Consider the following 14168-nt stretch of genomic DNA (forward strand, 5'->3'; position numbering starts at 1 on the left):
ATTCCCCTCCTCCTCTTTAGTGCTCCTTGTGGCTGACCTCAGCGAATCCCAGCAGCAGTAGGAGGGAGGGGCCTCGGCTAATCGGGACCAGACGCACCAGGCTCTTCAGAGGCTCTGCAGGCCCTGGGCTGGAGGAAATCCAGGCCTCTGGAGTGGCCCATAAATCAGGCAGCTGGGCCTGGTGGGGGTCGCCGTTCCATGCGACCTGGCCTGCCTGGCACTGTGGGCAGTGTGGAGTGGTCCCCGGGAAGCATGATTGCTTTGAAAGCTGGGCTGGCACCACTGTGAGCCTCCAGGGCAGCCTGGCCAGCCAAGGGCTGGCTCAAGGAATGTGGGTGGGCGAATGAGACACCCCCTGGGATGACGGGCTTCAGCTTCCTCATCTGAGAACTGGGCATGTTTGAGAAGGCTGTGGTGCCTTTTGGGGCCAACAGCGTGGCTGCATTGGAGATGGGTCTTGCCTGGGACCCCTTGGGGGCAGTGTGGCCAGGCCGGGAGGCGGGGACCGCCGGGGGCCAGGCGGGGTGGGGAGGCCCAGGCTGTGGGTGGTGGGAAGTTGGGGGCTAATTTTTGTATTTTTAGTAGAGATGGGGTTTCACCATGCGGGTCAGGATGATCTTGATCTCCTGACCTTGTGATCCACCCACCTTGGCCTCCCAAAGTGCTGGGATGACAGGCGTGAGCCACTGCGGCTGGCCCAAGAGGTTGCTTTTATTTATTTGTTTAATGTTTTTGAGATGGAGTCTCGCGCTGTGGCCCACGCTGTAGTGCAGTGGCACGATCTTGGCTCGCTGCTGTCTCTGCCTCCCGGGTTCAAGCAATTCTCCTGACTCAGCCTCCCGAGTAGCTGGTGCTACAGGCGTGCACCACCAGCCCAGCTAATTTTTTTGTATTTTTGGTAGAGATGGGGTTTTACCGTGTTGGCCAGGTGAAACCCCGTCTTTACTAAAAATACAAAAAAACTCCTGATCCCGTGATCCACTCACCTCGGCCTCCCAAAGTAGTGGGATTATAGGCGGCAGCCACCTTGCCCGGCTGGCACTGCTTATTTTAAGGGTCCCTGTTTCCTACCAGCCTCTTGTCTGCCCCCGGCCAGGTGGCTTTAGCTGACAGTTGTCCGGAAGCTGCAAACCCGCCTTGTTAGCCTCAGGCCGGGGCGGTTAATGATGGTGGGGGAAGGTGGACGGTTAATAAGCACACTGTGAGCGCGAGATGAAGCCCGATAATTGTTTTCCTGCTGGGCTCGTGTGGATGCAACTGTTTGGGCTTATTAACCCATTACGGATGGTGCGGTGGCCAGGCGGGACCTGGTGGCTCACGGGGGGTGAGTGTTGGCGGGCTCTAGGTGCTGGCCCTCCCTCCCCCGCACTGACCCTGCCTTTGTCGCTTGCTGTCCTCAGGATCCTTGTCTCTCTGCGCTGCTTCTTGACAAGCTCCCAGCACCCGGGGCCCTGCCAGCCTGCCGCCCAGAGGCCGAGCCCTGCTGTGATGTCTGCGCCACACACCTGCAGCAGCTCACACGGGAGGCCGTGCACCTACTGCAGGCCCCTGGCAGCCACGAGGACCTCGACGTCCCGCATGGAGGCCCCGGCCTCTTAGCCCCCAGTGCCATGACCAGCTCGAGGGACACTCCAGGACAAGCAGGCCCTGCAGGGAAGCAGCCGGGCCGAGCCGCGCCAGACAGGACCAAGGAGCTGGCCTGGCCCCCTGGGCCCAGTGTCCAGGTGTCCGTGGCACCTGCGGGCCTTGGAGGGGCGCTAAGCACAGTCACCATCCAGGCCCAGCAGTGCCTGGAGGGCATGTGGAGTGTCTCGAGGGTCAACAGCTTCCTCCCGCCGGCATGCCTGGTGAGTGTCTTGCTCAGTGGTTGGGGGCTACCAGGCTCCTTGGTCAGACCTGGGCTTCCTTCCGGGGTCTCTGTCCACAGGGCTGCCCTGAAAGGAGGGGCCTGCGGGCTGGGGGTTCCCTGGACACTCCTGGGGCCTCACATCAGATGCACCCTCAATGGCACTGGGTGTCAGAGCTCCCCAGGAGCAGCTGTTGGGGCCAATTGGGTCAGCTTTGCTCCAAGAGCCCTCATGAAACTGTGAGCCAATGGAGAGGCCCCCAGGACCTCTGGGAGGACAGCAGAGCCAGCCCCGGGGTTGGGGTGGAGGGAGCGTCTCCTTGTGGGGGGCCCACCCTGCCAGGCTGCCCCAGGAGCATGGCCCTGGTGACACGGACCTGCCAAATGCACAGGTGACCCAGCCTGCCTGCAGTTGGCAGCAGGGGTCCCGGCCCACCCCCAGCCAGGCCTGGCCTCCCCGAGGAGCCGCCTGTTTAGTTGACTGACTGAAGAATGCCCCAGGCCTGGCTGTCCCACGGGGTCCTCCACATTCTGCCATGTGTCTGCACTCGCCCCCCACAGTGGGCGTGGCTTCCCTGGAGCCAGCTCTGGGCCCACCGACCCATGTGTGGGCTCCCAGCCTGAGATGAGTCAGCTCTGAGGCTGCCTTCCCTTGGCTATGAGCTTTGCTGGTGGGTGGGGTTTTTCTTCCAAGTGCCTCCATGGTCGTTGTCTGTTTGGGAGAAGGGATCCCAGAATGGAGGGTCCTGAGAGGGTGGGCTACAGGGTCTGCGCTGGAGAAGTCGGTTTGGTTTTGGGGTGCATGGGCCCGCTGTGATGGGGCTTGGTGGGGGCCTTTCCCGGAAGGGCATAGCCGCTGCTCTCAGGCCCGGCCCCAGGTGCCCTGGGAACACCTTCTCTGGGGCACGGGCCCCTCCCTGTCTGCCGTTTGAGGGCTGGGGCTGAGGGCCGACGGGTGCTCAGCGCAGGGCTTGGCGACACACAGTGCACTGTACGTAGGTCAGGGCTCAGCAGGCCGATGGAGCAGGAGGACCCTTGTGGCAGAGCAGGGGCTGTGTGGAGGCCTCGGGTGTGAGGCATCCGTGGACGTGGTTGGGGACCGGCAATTGCAGTTGACGTCCACACAGATGCGTGTGGCTGCAGGGAGAGGCCCTTGGCATCGCCCACCCCTGTGGAACCCCGGGGGCAGAGAGGCGTGGGTGGCTGTGAAGAACGCTGTGTCTGCCTGGTACACTGTCCGGTCACCACAGAGTGGCCAGCACAAGCTCTCGCTTCTCCCTCGGTCTCCAGGCCTGGCAGCGTTCCCAGGGGCAGACACAGGTGCAGGGAGGACCCTGTAGTCTCTAGGGAAACGTTGGCCACTGATCCTGAGGCCAGGCAGGCCCTGCCCTTGCCTTCCGGGCTTTTGGCCTCTGTGACAGGTGAGGTGGCCTGTCTGGACATCAGGATCCTGCCCCAGCTAGGGGCTGGCCTTGGCACTGCCCTGGCACTGTCTGCTGGGCCAGTCCTTCCGAGGCTGCCGGGCTGCCCTAGGGGTCGAGGTGAGTAGAGGCTCCCGGGAGGACCTTCTGGACACCCCCGGGGCCCCGGCTGGTGTGATGATCCCCCTGTGGCCTCCCTGGTAAGGCTAACAACAGGGAGGCCCACCCTTGTCATGAGGTGCCTGCTGGCACTAGAGCTGGGCATCCCGGGAGGGGCAGGTGGGGTTGGTGCTAGGCTGCAGCAGGTGAGCCAGGCAGCATCCTGGAGGAGGTGCCACTGAGCTGGGCCTGTGTGGAAGCCTCAGGGGCTGGGCCTGAGACCCAGGATGGTGGGCACAGGTGCCCCCGTCTCCTGCTCCTGTCTCCCTGGCTCACTCGGTCTCACTGCACCCTGCTGGTGGCTGAGGGCCCGACCAGGGAGGTTGGAGAACATCGCAGGGTCCTCGCTGGGCAGCCCTGCTGGTGGACAGCGCACCATGAGCTGCCCGGTGTTTGGTGCACATCGACTGCATCCAGAGTGGGCGGGGATGGATTTAAAATTAGACAACGGTCCTGGCAATCAATAGGCAGATTATTAGAACCATAAATAGAACTTTAGGATTCAGATGAGGTCATTTCCCCTGAACCAGGGCATTGATCATTAGCGTGGCTGGAATGCTAATGGCGCCTGTTAGACTCTAGAATTAAGTACTTGTGAAGAGACGCGCTGCAGATTTCCAGCGCAGACCATCCGCTACCCCTGGGCCAAGCGAGGTTGTTCCAAGCGAACACTGACCGGGGGCCAGCGGGTGGGATGGGGTGCTGCAGCCCCCGTGTTACATGATGTGGAGAGGATGGGGCACTTTGGCCTCAGCCTGGGCTTGGCAGGGGATGCTGAGTGTGGCTGGGTCTGGCCAGAGGCTGGTCCTTGGAGGGCGGTGGGTGGCCCGGGGCTCCCAGGGCCCCTGCAGCCATAGGAGGGTCTGGAACATCCCACGTCTTGACTGTCCAGAGACTCCTGGGCTGTGGAGCCGCCTGGCCTGGCTCTCCAGTGGTTCTTTCCGGGCTGTCGGGCCAGGGCAGTGCTGCCATTGCAGAGGACAGAAGCTGCCCATGGAGCCTGGCCCTGTGTCTGTCCCCCATCCCACCTGCCCTGAGAGCTCTGGACAGTGGTTGTGGGGGCCACCCCAGTGCCCTGCCCACGCCACCAGAGGCTGCCAGGGCCTGGGACACGCTGTAAACGGAGCTGCGACACCCAGGCTCTGGACTTGAGAGCCACAGTGGGTTGGAAGTGGCACAGTGGAGCCCCCACAGAGGGCGGCCCGGTGGTCGAGGTGGGGTGCTGGAGGTATTGGTGGTGGCCCTGAGGAGCTAGGGTGCCTCTGTGCGTAGAAGTTGGGTGTCACCAGCTTGGAGGCTCCTGCCAGGCCTGGCTCCAGAGGGGGTCCCGTGGTCCTCAGGGCTGAGACGGACCGGGCAGGGGCGGATCTTGCAACTCAGGGCCGTCCAGGCCCCAGGGCCCTTTGGTGATAAGGCCAGAGCTTGTGAGTGGGTGAGTCCCCCTCACGAGGCTCTGCACGGTGGGCACATCCACATGCATGCAGGGGTGACGGTGGCAACTGGGAGTTTGCTGTGAGCCTCCGGGCTGTCTCCCCCACTTTTCAGCACAAAACAGCACCCAGGGAAGCGTTTCTCTTGGGGGCTGGTGTCTTTCGGGGGCCAGACCTTACAGACCTGTGCAGGCCTAGAGGGCTCCTAAGGAAAGGGTTAGCTTGGCGTTTCCTAACTGTGCCCCCCGAGGTGGCAGGTGCTCTCCGCCGGGTGCCTGGTGCCTGCTGTGGTTCAGAAGCTCCTGCTGGGGCGGGGCCCTCGGCTGTGTGCCCCCTGGACTCACGCTGTCCCCCGCCGCGTTTCCTCCCGTGGCTGCCGTGGCACCTCCGTCATGTGTTCTGTTTGGCTGCCCGCCCCGCTCTCTTCTGCCCCTGTGTTGTGGTCTTCCCTCTCGCCGTCCTCCCCTGCCCCCGGCTCTCGCTTTGCCAGACGGCTTCTTTTGGCATGCCTGGGCTCTGCTTCCGGCAGGAATTGGCAGTGGCCGTCCCGGCGGATGGGGCGGTGTCCCGGCAGCGCGTGGGATGGTGGAGCCGAGGCGCGTGCCGGACTCCTGAGACAGGTCAGTGCGGGGAGGCGCAGCTGGCCGCAGGCCTGCACCGTTGCTGGGCGGGGCCGGAACCTCTGGCCGGAGGCTGGCCTGAGACGGGGGAGGGCTCGGGCCCTGTGGGAGGGGCTGGAGGGGCCGGGTGGGCTCCGCACTGCGGCTCTGTCCTTGCTGTGGCCCCTCCAGCCTCGGTGCCCCTGACCAGCGGGGGAGGCAGGGTATCCTGGTGCCTCCTGGAGATTGATAGGGCCTGGGCCCGGATGCCAAATGTGGCCCCAGGGTGGTGCCATGTTGACCAGCTGCCTGTGGGTGCCGTGCTGGCTGTGGGTGGTATGCCCCTGGCCCTGGCCCCCTGGAGCACTGGCCCTGGGTGCTAGTGCCATGCCTGGGGTTGCTCAGCCAGATGTGGCTCTACTTGAGGGGCTGAGTACCTGCTGCTGACGTTGCAACTTTAAAGATAACTCCTTCCTGCGCCTGTCTGCTCAGCTAAGGAGTTTAGGCCTTTGATAGGGAGCACACGTATATTAAGTGATAAAATAGAATCCACATTTGAGGCAAGGGGGCTGCTTGGAGGAGAGGGCTGGCCAGGCTGGGTGCAGAGGGATGTGCAGGAGTTCCTGCCCTGCAGGCTGGTGGTGGGTGTGGTGTGATGGCACAGTGTCCGGTGAGCTGTTCCAGGTCCCAGGTTCACCCTTTTCCGTTACTGGCCAGTCCTTCATGGAAGCCCCGGAGTGGCTGGTGCCTAGGGTCTGGGAGGGTGCCCAGTGTTGTCCAGCCTAAAGGTCTTGGGGCTGTCTGTGAACGGAACTTCCTGCCCCAGACATGGTTCTGTCCTAGCACCTGTGGGGCCTGGAAGCTTGTGCCGGCCAGGGGTTAGGCGGGGTGAGCCCTGCACGGGGTGAGGAGGGAGACTGCCTAGACGGCAGGGCCTCCGTCTGGAGCATCCCTCTGGGGCCCCGCAGCGGCTCGTTCTCTTGATGTGCCATGCTTGGCCTCTGGCCTGTGCCACGTGAGACACCCTGAGGAAGCTGAGCCCTCCAGACCAGCCCACGTCCTCTCAGCATGGGGACCCAGTCCTCTGCTACCCTGGGCACAAAGCACACCATGGGCCGTTGTTGTAGATTGGACACTTGGGGCCGAATGACACTTGGCAGCCGGGGAACCGTGACCAGGCCATGGTGCCCAAGGGGGTCCTTGGAGGGCTTGGGGAAGGGGCAGCGGTTATGGGTGGCGGGCTGAAGCCTTCCCTGCCCAGCCAGGGGTCGCATGCCCCCATGCCACCCAGGTCTGGCTTGGGGTTTGGGGCCAGGCGTGTGTGGGAACAGAGCATGTGGAGGTGGAGCTCACGCTGGCCGGGCCGTCCCGGGCATTTAATTACGTTTGTGCTTCGTTATGAGGCGGCCTCCCTTTCTGGGATTTATCTGAGCTAATGAGTTGGAAATGCCAGGGTAGTATTTCAGCTGAGGGAGCGTCATACATCACCATGCGTGCGCAATTAGCGCTCCTGCCAAATATTTATTGTGGTTTCTTCTCCAATTAATGCCTCTGGGTGCTCCCAGGCGGCACAGGGGTGAGAGGGTGGGGGTCCTGTGTTCATCGGTCTTGACCATTGTGGTCACTGGGATTCTGGAGCTTGATGGGGGAGAGGCGGAAAGCCCGGCTCCTGGGCAGCCAGCTACCTCCCCCTCTGCCTCCAAGGAGGCCTGCTGGGGCCGACCACCGGCACCCTGGAGCTGGGGATGCGACTTCAGGGCCCGGGCAGGCCTTCCCCACTGGCCCTCTCTCCCAGCCCTGATTTCTGGGGCCTTCCCGGCTTCATGGGCTGGGTCCTGAGGGTGCAGCACCCCCAGGAGTGTTCTGGACTCCGGGGTGCCCAGGCCTGTCTCTCCCACTCCTGGGGCCTGGGGGCGGTGGTGTCTCTGCCCGTGGGTTCCTCATACACGCTCTCTCCTTCCCTCCAGGCTGAGGCAGCGGTGGCTGCTGTGGCAGTGGCAGACTCGGTCCGAGAAGGCGCCCCCATGGCAGGCCCTGATGGCTTGTCGAAGGCCTGGGGCCGTGGTGGGGCCTGCACATCGGCCCTGGTCACCCCGACCCCGGGCTCGGTGGGGGGCTCCACAGGCCCCTCCACTGCAGCCTCCTTCTTCATAAGGTACGTCCTGGGCAGCCTCGTGGGCAGGGCAGTGTGCGGGAGGGCATGGTCCTGGCTCTGGGTCCCTGGGGACCTGCGGGCCCTTCCTGGGGGACCTCGGCCACGCTTGCTGCCAAGACCAGTCGGTCACAGCTGCTGAGCAGCTCGCCACCTGCCGGCCTCTCGGAGCCCATGCCAGGGCAGTGCTTGTCTGTGGGTGTCAAGAGGAATGTCGGGGGCATGTCAACCTCAGGGGAGCAGTGCCAAGGAAGGGCTCTGTGCCAGGACCTTGCCTGGGTTGAAGCCCGGTCCCTGCTCCTTCTGAGCTGTGCAATCTTGGGTAAATCACCTAACCTCTCTGTGCCTGTTTCCTCTCGTCAGCTGGGCTCCTCCTCATAGAATCGTTGTGAATGCAGCAAGAAAATGTCTGTGAAGCTTGGAGAATGCAGCTGGCTGGGAGGGAGGCAGATCAGCTGTGCACATCAGGGGCTGCTGGGGCGGGTGCGGGCTGGGGCCACGGAGATGACCGGCCGGCCTTCGAAGCAGCACAAGGGAAGGGGCAGCAGGGGCCTGGGCAGGTGCCCATGGTGCCCACGGTACCAGCCAGGCTCGTGGTCAGCAGGGCCAGCTCCACCAGCAGCGGCCCACATCGGGTGACCATGTCTGACGTCGCTTGGTCCCTTCCTAAGCCCTGAGTTCGGGGTGTTTGGTTTCTCTATGCCCCCTCCCCCACCACTGCCTTAGTGCCAAGCCCGAGGCCCTGCAGGCACCAGTCATGGACCAACTGCTGGTGTGGATGTGGTGGGCCAGGCAGAGGGAACGGCAGAGCAGGGGTGGGAGGGAAGTTGGCGTGGAGGAGCGCGGCATGGGAGCCTCCTCTGGGCCCTCCCAGCGGGGCCCTTGGTCCTGCGCACCTGTGGCAGGGCCTGCTCTCATCCCGGTGGTGTAAGGACTCGGATTACAGGATGTAATTGCCGTAATGCCTGGTAATGGCAGGCCCAGCCGCGGGCTGCTGTCCCATTAGCAGCCCCGTGAGGTACTGATAAGCTTGAACACGCGGCTGGTGAGGAGGGAGTCTTATCAGCGCTGGCCCTGGGGACTGCGGTCTGACTGCGGAGTGACAGGGCATGTGATTAGGGCATTGTCGCTGCTGTGTGCGGGGCCGAGGGCTGATGAGCACACCGCTGCGTGGGAGCTCAGCCAGGCCGCGCACGTGACCGGTGTGGCCTCAGTGCCACCCCAGTTAGGCGCTGAGAACACGGCTGGCTGGGACCCTGCTGGGAGTGGGTGGGGGTCCTGCCCAGGCTGCTTGGGGTACCCCGTGTGTGTGCCAGCCCATCCCGTCCCACCCTGCCTCGTCCTGAATCAAAGGGCTGGGCGGCTGGACTAGGCACGGCCCTGTGGCCACGCTCCTTCTGATCCTTTGTGGCACGAGGATTTGAAATGTGGTGACTTCCAGAAAAGAAAGAATAGCTCTAGTGCTCAGAGCTGCCCCCGTCCCTGATGCTAAGGGCCCTGGTGCCTGAGGAGGGTCCTGACATTGGGAAGCAAGGGTGGAGTGTCGGCCCCCGGGCTGCCTGGTTGGTGACCTGGAGCCCCCAGAGTGGCCCTGCTGCCTTTTGTCTGGGAGCCGAGGCTGGTGCTGCTCCCCAGAGGCGCTGCCTCTGACCTTGGGAGGTTACCATAGAAACCAGTGCGTAGGCTGGGACCCGAGGCAGGTCTCCCGAGGTGGGGGCGCTGCCGGCTGCCATTACTTCCAGCCTGTTAGGCACCCTGGGTCTCAGCGACTTCTGCAAGGCCACTGCGGGTGACAGGTCATGGGTCAGGTTGCGGTGGGGGACGTCCTGGTAGGTGGGCTCAGTCGATGGGTGCCTGACGTGCTGACATGGGCTGGGGTCGGTGGTGGGAGACCTCCTCTGTGGGACAGCAGCACCCTGAACCCTCAGGGGTGAGATCAGAGGGGCTGTCCACTCCTGGGTTTTATGGGTGTGGGGCTGTGGCTCAGAGTAGGGGGTGAGCCCACCAGGAGACAGTGGAGCTTCAGCCCCTGCCCCAGGGTCTCGGGCATGTGCTGAGGGTAGCTTCCGTGCTCCCGCCTCCACCCTTGCAGAGGACCCGGGAGGGGCGGTGCTGACCCCAGCCCCTGCCCTGCCCTTGGGAAGTTTCCAGTCTGGAGGGACGGAGGGGCACCTCTGTGGAGGCAGCCTTAGATGGCAGCACGGGACCCATGCAGCAGCCAGGGCAGAGTGGCCTCTAAGGGAGTGGGCTTTGAGGCTTGAGTAGGAGTCTGGCAGGCAGCATTGCCAAGTGGAGACAGTACGGGGCAGAGGTCAGGAGTTTGGGTTTTTGAATCCTGTGGGCCTGGGGTGAGTCTTGGCTCTGCCGCTGCCCACAAGTACCCCCCACCTCGGCTAGAGCACCAGCCTCAGGCTGCCCCTGACTCTTCCAGTGGTCTCTGGGCTCCTCATCTCCACACGGGGAAGCTGGGGTGTGGAGTGATCCCTGTGGGTGCCCGGGTGCCTGGGGTTTGTTAATGCTAACAGGAGCATAGATAGAGCAGCGGCTGAGCCATCACCCCCTGGGGGCGGCTGGGGGTGCAGGGACTGAGGCCACATAGCTGTGACAGAGCTCGGTGGGTTGGCCTAGCGAGTGTTCGCAAAGGTGGGGCGTGTGGGCGGTGGCCCCCAGGGTGAGGAGTTCTCTGAAGGCTCTGGTGACTCTGACGACTGTCTGAGGCCCCGATCCTTCGTGCCGGTGCTGGGAGCCTCTGCAGTGGACTTCTGAGATGCTTCCTCCATCACAGTCTCGCCTGTCTGCTGCTGTGCTGGTGTGGGGGTCCCTTCCCAGACCCCAAATCAAATGTTTCTGGAAGAACTGCCAAGGGAGGTTGCTTCTCTTGGGTGGGGGGCACCTCATGGCGCTCACAGGTACCCAAGGCCCCCACTCTCCGCCCCACTGTGGCCTCAGCAGAGACCCCCATGTCTGCCTGGATGGCCAGGCCCATGGATGGTCAGGCTGACACCCAGAGGCAGGGCCACGCTGGTGGAGGGGGGGCACTGCCCAGAGGCTTAGCCAGGGACCCACATGGAAGGCACTGTCTGGAGAGGGGTCCCCACCCGTCTTCTGGCCTGTGGGTGAACATCCAGGACACGGGAAGGGCTGGCCACAGCCCGGCTGGGAGTCGCAGCTGCTGATGCCTCTGTCCCCAGCTGCCTCCAGCTGGGGCCCAGGGTCCTCTTTGCAGGTGTGGAGGACCCTGCTGGGGTCCCCCGATGCCTGCTCTGGCTCCTTGGTGGGGCAGGTCCAGCCTGTGGCAGGTGCCCCTGGGGTGAGGTGGGTAGGGAGGGTGGGTTCTGTCCACCAGCCTCACCCGGCCAGTGTGGAAGCTCTGGGTTGCCTGTAACTGATTCCTGCCTGCCACCACTCAGGCTTTCGTGTCTCTTTGGGGTAATTAAGGGCCTTGCCATCAAGGCCAACTGCCTGTGAAATTACCCTCTTGTTTGGAAGAGGTGATTTTTCTTTGTAAAAAGGAAAATATTTGCCTTTCTGTTTACATGAATTGATGGCCAGGACCAATGAGCCAGGTGAGGCTGTGGATTGTGGCAAGACACCCAGTGGGGCACCCAGTGGGACACCCAGTGGCTCTGGGGGTGCGGAGCCTACTCTTACTCATCCTCACTCTTGCGTGTTTTGAGCATCCTCTGTGAGCATCTGCCCCCAGGGCCCCTGCTGTCAGGGACACAGCTGTGTAAACTGGTGTCTCACAGTGGGGCGGTTCCTATAGAAGCAAGAGGTGCAGGGGCTGGGGACACCCGTCTCGGGGCATCAGGGCAGGCTTCCTGGAGGAGGTGTCTTGTGAGGACAGGGGCTGCATATGCAGGTGAAGTTCCTACTTTTTCTCAGTCTTCCCTTCAGAGTCAAACCCCTCAGGCTTGCCCACCGAGGGCTGCCGCTCCCTGGCAGTGGGCGTCTGTTGTAGCCTGGGGGGAGACCATCATTACCGCCCAGAAAGCAAGTTCCTGCCTTCACAAGGCTAGGAGCCCTCAAGGGCTGTTGAAGCTAAGCGTGGTAGCCAGGTGGGGGCTGCTGTTTCTGTGTCTGACGGGCGTTTCCACGGGGCCTGAATTTCATCAGAGGAGAAAGTGCCCGTTCTCAGGCCTCATTAGAGCAGTGATGGGCCTTGAGTCATGCCAGTGAGGTCAGCCTGTGAAAGCAGGCGCCGGGAGGGCCAGCAGGCTGGGTGCAGCCTGTCGGCGAAGGGCCCCAGGAGGAGGGGTGCCCAAGTGAGGTCAGATTGTGGGACGCACACGTGGGGCAAACAACCTTCTAGACCTCCAGGGCCGGTGGAAGTGCAGAGGACGCCAGGGCCAGCCTCTGTCCGGGCGGCCTGGGGCCTGTGTGTGCCACTGTGGCCCAGGCACACCTGAGGTCTGTGCTGCTCCTACGAGGGTCAGTGGAGGGGCAGAACCCTCGTGGCGTTTCTGGTGGCCGTGTGCTTGGTTTTGGCCTCTGCAGACCTAAGGCTCTGGCTTCCATCTCCCTCTGGCTTCTCCAAGTGTGGCTCCGTCTCCAGTGCTGGCCCGGCCTCCATGTCCCCTGGAGGCTTGGGGTGTGGGTGCCCATGCCCTATCGCCCACAGCCTCAGGTTGGAGCTGGTACCTGACCCCGCCCAGCCTGGGGGGGCTGCGGGGGAGGGGCGAGGAGCCGGCTCTAGGTGGGCGTGACCTGCCCATGGACTTGAGGCCGAGCCGACACCCTCCAGCACAGGTACATGCTGGGTGTCCCCACATCTATTTCCAGAGGAGGAAAGGGGTCCAGGGAGGCCCTGTGCCTTATCAGGGCCCCCAGGGGGACTGTCCTCAGCCCTGCCTGCCCAGTTTATCAGCTAAGGGGCTTCCTACCTGCACCTGCAGTGCCCTGCTCTTCCCCTGTCCCCACCCTGAGAGAGCTGGGACCCCAGGTGTAACCCAAGGTTGTGGGGTGGTGGCCTGGGACATGAGGCTGATGCTGGGGTGCTGGGTGGGCAGGAAGACCCCCAAAAGCAGCCACTGGTGAAATCCAAGCCTCCTGCTGCCTGTGCCCCAAAACGGGCAGGCGCAGCCCGCCTGCCAACCTCTGGCGTCGCCCAGACCCCTGCCCAGTCTGCCTGCTCCCTCTGGGGGTCACTCCGAGGTTTGGGTTGTGGCTCTGTGGCTCTGCCCCCTGCTCGTCCCAGAGATCCCCTCCGCCCGGGCTTCTTGCACCGTGGAGAGACGCAGAGGCACACAGACACATCTCGGGCGACCTCCCCGGCCTCCATCCTGCCTCTGATTGGTGTGGTCTTTGGGCGAGGAGGGGACAAGGGACAGTTGTGGGGTTCTTAGAGACGAGGCTTAGGCACTGTATGGGGTCAATGCTGGGTGAGGTCTGAAGGTCTCGGGCACATAAGCCTGGACTCCCAGATGCAGGTGCCACTGCCACCACCAGCTGTGGGCAGACAACCCATGTCCCCAAGGCGGCAGGCCTCCCACACCTGGAGGGATTTGGGCTTCTCCTGGGTGGCCCTGGGTTTGGTTCCTGGGATTCTTGCTCCCGGCAGCCCCCGGCCTGGCCCCTTGTCTTGCCTGGGTGGCTGCACCGCCCGACTGCCCTGTTAAGGACTCCGCCACGTGTCGTAGATTACTTTTATTTTCCACGATGACACCTCACTAGGAGGAAAGCCGTCCCTGGGGTCTCTTAAAAGACAACTCCTATTAAAGATGAAAGAAGTTAAGCAAAACGCCAGCACCTAGCCCCCACGGCCGGGCAGCGAGAGGCCGGGCCCGGCACGGGGTGCAGGTCCTCCCACACTGGGGCCAGTTTCAGGGACTCTGGTAGACTTGAGAGGCCGAGAGCTGTGGGGGGCATGGGGCACATTAGGGGACAGAGGAGCCCAGGATGGGTCGGCAGAGCACCAGTGGGCAGGGCCAACCACACCCGTCACCCGGTGGCATCCTGGCCTCTGGCCCTGTGTGGGAGTGCCTCCTGTTTGGAGGTGGTGACACCCTGTGTGTGTGTCCCTTCACCCCTGTGGCATCCTAGTGTCCCTGTGCTGGCGGGCCCACAAGCTGGAGGGGGGCTCTGGGTGGCTGTGGCAGAACACGTGCTGGGAGGCTGTGGGGCCCTACGAGGGTGCGGGCCATGAGCAGGCATGGCACAGTGACTTGACCTGGGCACACGTCCCCAGCAGCAGGTTAGCGTAGCCAAGGCTCAGAGTTGTGCGGGCCTGCACTCTGTGTGCGTCTCTGTGTGTGTCTGTGTACCCCTGTCTCTGTGTCTGAGTGTGCTTGTCTCTGAGTGTGTGCCTGTGTCTTTCTGTATGTGCGTCTCTGTGTGTCTTTGTGTCTCTATCTCTGCATGTGTCTCTGTGTGTCTCTGTGTCTCTGCGTGCATGTCTGTGTGTGTGCATCTCTGTATGCCCATGTCTCTGAATGTCTCTGTGTCTCCGTGTGTGTTTCTATGCATGCCTGTGTCTGTGTCTGTGTGTCTCTGTGTTTCTGTATGCACGCATGTGTTTTTATGTGTCTGTGTGTGTCTGTGTGTCTCTGTGTTTCTGTATGC

General features: G+C 63.1%; 1 protein-coding gene across 5 annotated transcripts in view; it reads left to right on the plus strand.

The window, feature by feature from the left end:
* Positions 1-14168, plus strand: part of KIF26A (kinesin family member 26A) — a 40758-nt gene that overhangs the window by 10415 nt on the left and 16175 nt on the right. For 4 of the 5 annotated variants that reach the window (XM_017505386.2, XM_017505387.2, XM_037730243.1 and 1 more), the window contains 2 exons: positions 1401-1847; positions 7423-7610. In XM_017505386.2, coding sequence (XP_017360875.1) covers positions 1401-1847; positions 7423-7610 — 635 coding nt within the window. Of the gene's footprint in view, positions 1-1400; positions 1848-3600; positions 5477-7422; positions 7611-14168 lie in introns of those variants that run through there. The other variant, XM_037730245.1, reaches the window with a different exon arrangement.

Source organism: Cebus imitator, unplaced genomic scaffold (genome assembly GCF_001604975.1).
Source record: "Cebus imitator isolate Cc_AM_T3 unplaced genomic scaffold, Cebus_imitator-1.0 Scaffold338, whole genome shotgun sequence".
NCBI classification, from domain to species: Eukaryota; Metazoa; Chordata; class Mammalia; order Primates; family Cebidae; genus Cebus; species Cebus imitator.